This window comes from Euprymna scolopes, chromosome 43 (genome assembly GCF_053919585.1).
Source record: "Euprymna scolopes isolate OS-2025 chromosome 43, ASM5391958v1, whole genome shotgun sequence".
Taxonomy (NCBI): domain Eukaryota; kingdom Metazoa; phylum Mollusca; class Cephalopoda; order Sepiida; family Sepiolidae; genus Euprymna; species Euprymna scolopes.
The window spans coordinates 59070065-59075064 of record NC_136524.1 but is presented as its reverse complement, the minus strand read 5'-3'; the positions used below and the strand labels follow the sequence as shown (position 1 = coordinate 59075064).

The 5000-nt window shown below is 32.2% G+C and overlaps 1 protein-coding gene across 1 annotated transcript in view; it reads left to right on the top strand.

Annotated features, from left to right (window-relative positions):
• The window catches only part of LOC145268354 (LYR motif-containing protein 9-like), a 136771-nt gene extending 135571 nt beyond the window's left edge, over positions 1-1200 (top strand). The window contains exon 3 of the mRNA XM_080123876.1: positions 962-1200. Within this exon, the coding sequence (XP_079980002.1) occupies positions 962-973 (12 nt within the window). The 3' untranslated portion in view covers positions 974-1200. The remainder of the gene's footprint in view (positions 1-961) is intronic.
• Positions 1201-5000: the final 3800 nt, after the last annotated feature.

Below are 5000 nucleotides of genomic sequence, written 5' to 3'. Positions count from 1 at the left end.
TACAAAAGACTGTTCTTGAATTTTTCAGTTTAGCTGCATAATTGCCACAAAGGTCAGGAGTCTGTGTCTGAGGAGTTTTCTTTTTTTTTTTTTTTTCTTTTCTTTACTTTTTAATCTAGTTGAGTTTTGGCTTTTGCTTTCAGCCGATTTGCCCCTACTCCTTAGGTAAAAAGTCGATGTCATGAGTTAGCAATTTTTGTAGGGAATCTTAACCAGCGTATTTAAAGCAGACTCAACCCCCATTTTGAGGCTGGGATAAAAGTATCACATTCTATAGAATTCTTCAGAAGCTGAGTTTGCAAAAAAATGTGAGTTGAAACCTACATATGATTGGGTGTTTTTTTTTTTTTTCTTAAATATATTATAAGGATTGCACATTAAGTTACATTGAAAGCAAATGAGAGCAAACAAGTCATGTTCATAATAATAAAAGGGAAGAAAGCCAAAAAATTCCTTTCACATTTTTTTGTATTTGTCTTATTTTTGGTTTCAATCCGCTTATATATATATATTACACCTGTGACTTAGAATTGTCTCTGATAAATTAATATTAATAATCAAATATTTCTTAGGATTATTACAAATATCTGTTCACATTTAATAGTTCCTTCCTTCCAGAAATTTAAATGTAATATGCACAAACATCTCGCTGTTCAGCTCTCCACATGTCACTTATAGGTTCCCTGTTAGATTCCAAACTGTAGCCACTTGTGTTTCCAATGACAGTATGCCTTGTTTGGTACGAAAGAAAAGTAATAAAAGAACTTCTTTTTTTTTTCAATATATTAAAAAAATTTTACTTGCAGAAATCATATTCCTTGTAGAAGATTTCTGTTAGACATAATGAAGATATTTGTGGTGTTAGATTCTAACGATAGCAGTCGTTTATTTTAAAATACTGCCACGTCTTTAGGTTCCATCGTTCTAACGATATATGCAAAATATTTTGTTTCTTTTTCAGTACAGCAAATGATGTGGAATGTGAAAGTCTACATGGGGCAGATTCAGCTGCCAGATGGAATAGGCCATTGTGATTAGTGGAACAAGATGTTGCTGGGACATTGATGCAGTTTTGATGCCTTTGAAAAATTGGTGAAAAAAATGAAATGAAATATTTGCCCGAATTTTACTGTGATTTCTTTTTTTTTTCTTTTTTTTTTTTGAATTATTAAATATTTGATTAAAAAAAACAAACAAATATATTTGTTTTCATTTTTGTCTCTGTCTTATATGCAGGGTGTCTCAAAAAATGTACTGACTCTTTAACCGTTACCTGCATTGTCATCAGTTTGAGCATTTGCAAACATGATTCACCAAATGCATTTGTCTTTTGTATTCGAAGCTACTCCATTGCACTTGATTTTTAGAAAAAAATTGTCATTCGAAGTGTGAGTACATTTTTAAGACACAATACATATAGATATAATTTATATATATATATATTATATGTGTGTATGTGTATATTGTGTATATAAATGTGTGTGGGTGTGTATATATATATGTGCATGTGTGTGTATATGCATGTGTATATATATATATATATATATATACATATACACACACACACAAAATATTTGCAGGAATGATTCTTCAATTGCATTTATTTTCTGTTCCATTTCACTCTGTTCATAAGCATAGGCTTTATCGTCATTTGAAGTGTGAGTATATTTTTACCTTTTCTTGAGACACTGTATTTTGTCACTTAGATGTTATTATTTAAAAAAAATTGTTTTTCAATTATCAATTGTAATCCAAACAAAAAAAGCCAGCTGAAAACCGGGCCAACAACGGTTCTTTGTTTGAAGAAGCCTGTTTTGAACAGACATGCTTAGCTGCGTGAATTGGTCACGTTTGGGAAACACACTACTGACGTCATAGCAAAAAGGGGATTCTTTAACAGGAGCTAGAGTTAGTCAGATCAGATCAGAGCAGAACAGTCAGTCTGCTAGTCAGCCAGAGAGAGTTGAGAGTCAGTCAGTTGGCAATCAGTGGTCAGCTGACCCTTTGGAAGCGAAGGGTAGAAGATTAAACCATGTAGATACAAGTTTGAATTCATGACGTCATTAGCATTCGACTGATCCAATGAAGAGAATCATCTTTGTGTTTTTGTAAATAAAAACAATTTTAGAAAGATTGAACCCAGAACTCCAATTTCAAATGTAGATCTTCACTACCATGTCTCTTTCTCCAAAATTTCGGGGCTACATTCCAATCTTCCAAAAATTGAAATCCAATTACAGGAGACCAAACCTGACCTGTTGTTCCATTGCAAAACATGCATTGGTGCAACTGCTTCCACAGACGATTTTTCGATCAAAGGTTATTTTAACAAACTCTAAACCTTATGACCTCTATGGACATGGAGTATGTGCCTATATTAGAGATGGCTTCCCTTGTGGTAAGGACATCTCTAAAAAAAAGACCCAAAACTACCCTACATGTGCTTCTGAGTAGCACTTATAGCACTACTTTCCTGTTTGCTGAGTGCCATCCCCATATCGATAACGTCACCATCTTTGATAGTATCGCTGAACAAATTGACCATATTCTGACTGCTCACCCCTCAGCCAACATTCATGTCTGTGGAGAAACAAGACAGATTATGAAGGGAGATTCTGTCATGACTTCTCCCTTGCCCATGTTGACAAATCCAAAATAGTTATTTTTATTTATATATAAAATTCTGTTTATTTTTTTTTCACTTACCTTTAACTTGTAAATAAAACTGGACATAAAATCAATACGCTTATGTTAAAAAAAAAAAAACAATTTTTTCTTGATAATTTTTTTTTCACAGTAATATAAATGTTTGAATTACAACAAAAAAAACAGAATTCTAAAAAATAATTATTTTTAAATGATATTAAATTCAAATATTACGCAATATGAGGTTTAAACAGATTTTTTTTTATATAACAGGTTTACAATAATAAAAAAATATATATTCATATAATAAAATATATAACTCTTTAGATAATAAAAATTGTAAAAGCAAAATTAACTAAAAAAAATTCGTTTGGATTTGGTTATTTAAAATGACAGAGGGTGATAATCAAATTTTGCGCCTTTTTCCCAAAAAAGTATGGACGCAAGTAAGCAGCGTCATCTTTAGATACATGTATCAACAGAACAGGTTAAAATTAATTTTATTGTCTGTCTACAGGGTGGTCAAAAAGTCAGGTAACATGTTAAAGGTAGAAAAAACAATATGATCCATTATAATCTCTATTCGTTTAATATTATTTGTTTAAATATTTGAGTGTAATATATAAACTACCCCTCCTGATTTCTGGCTTTGGGGCTATGTAAAGGATAGCGTTTATGGCAAGAAGCCTGATACAATAGCGTCTTTAAAGTTATTTATTGAAGAGGAGATTGCGCGGATATCAGCTGACATGATTACACGTGTTACACAATCAGTGGTTAATCGCTTCCAGCGATTGATAGAGAGAAATGGACGACAATTAACAAAATAAACATATTTCATGTTTGTTTCATTTTATATTTCAATGTATGGTACTTAAATATACGTGTATTGCTAATATCGTTTTTCTTTAAAATGTTACCTGACTTTTTGACCACCCTGTAGTTCGTTATTAACAATCTATTTGCTTTACAAAAGGTAAGTCTTATATTGTTTTTATCCATTTTTTATTGTACATTTTATTTATTCATAAATTTCTGCATAAATGATCTTCCATAGAAATTAACCAGACTGTAGTAAACACGAAATGATGACATCACTAATTAATGCGTACAACAATGAGGTTCTACACAACAGTTTGGAGATGCCTAATATACATACATATAAGCAATAATAAATGTGGTTTAAGTTAATACTTGTCACAAGGTTCTGCTTATCATGCGCTTCTTTTAAAACTTGGGAATAATCCCGCCAACCTCGAGATTATGTATGAAATTTCAAGCTTAATCAAAGGGTGAATCAATTATTCTTATTCTGCTAGCAATGACCAAGTACAAATCTTAAGTAGTTTTTACTCCTATGCTTAGTATCACATCTGCTGAGAATTAGACCTTCCCATTCAATGAAGACTGTCACTTAGAACAAATTATTACTGACCACTTTTATCTGCTGTGTCACAAATCCATATTAACAGATTTCCAAGTTCAACAAGACGCAACTGAAAAAGGTCAAAAATAATATTGGTTATTGTGTCACAATTCCATGTTAACAGATTCCCAAGTTCAACAAGACGCAACTGAAGAAGGTCAAAATAATATTGGTGATTGTGTCACAATTCCATGTTAACAGATTTCCAAGTTCAACAAGACGCAACTGAAGAAGGTCAAAAATAATATTGGTGATTGTGTCACAATTCCATGTTAACAGATTCCCAAGTTCAACAAGACGCAACTGAAGAAGGTCAAAAATAATATTGGTGATTGTGTCACAATTCCATGTTAACAGATTTCCAAGTTCAACAAGACACAACTGAAGAAGGTCAAAAATAATATTGGTGATTGTGTCACAATTCCATGTTAACAGATTCCCAAGTTCAACAAGACGCAACTGAAGAAGGTCAAAAATAATATTGATGATTGTGTCACAATTCCATGTTAACAGATTCCCAAGTTCAACAAGACGCAACTGGAGAAGGTCAAAAATAATATTGATGATTGTGTCACAATTCCATGTTAACAGATTCCCAAGTTCAACAAGACGCAACTGAAGAAGGTCAAAAATAATATTGGTGATTGTGTCACAATTCCATGTTAACAGATTTCCAAGTTCAACAAGACGCAACTGAAGAAGGTCAAAAATAATATTGGTGATTGTGTCACAGTTCCATGTTAACAGATTTCCAAGTTAAACAAGAGGCAACTGAAGAATGTCAAAAATAATATTGGTGATTGTGTCACAGTTCCATGTTAACAGATTTCCAAGTTCAACAAGACGCAACTGAAGAATGTCAAAAATAATATTGGTGATTGTGTCACAATCCCATGTTAACAGATTTCCAAGTTCAACAAGACGCAAC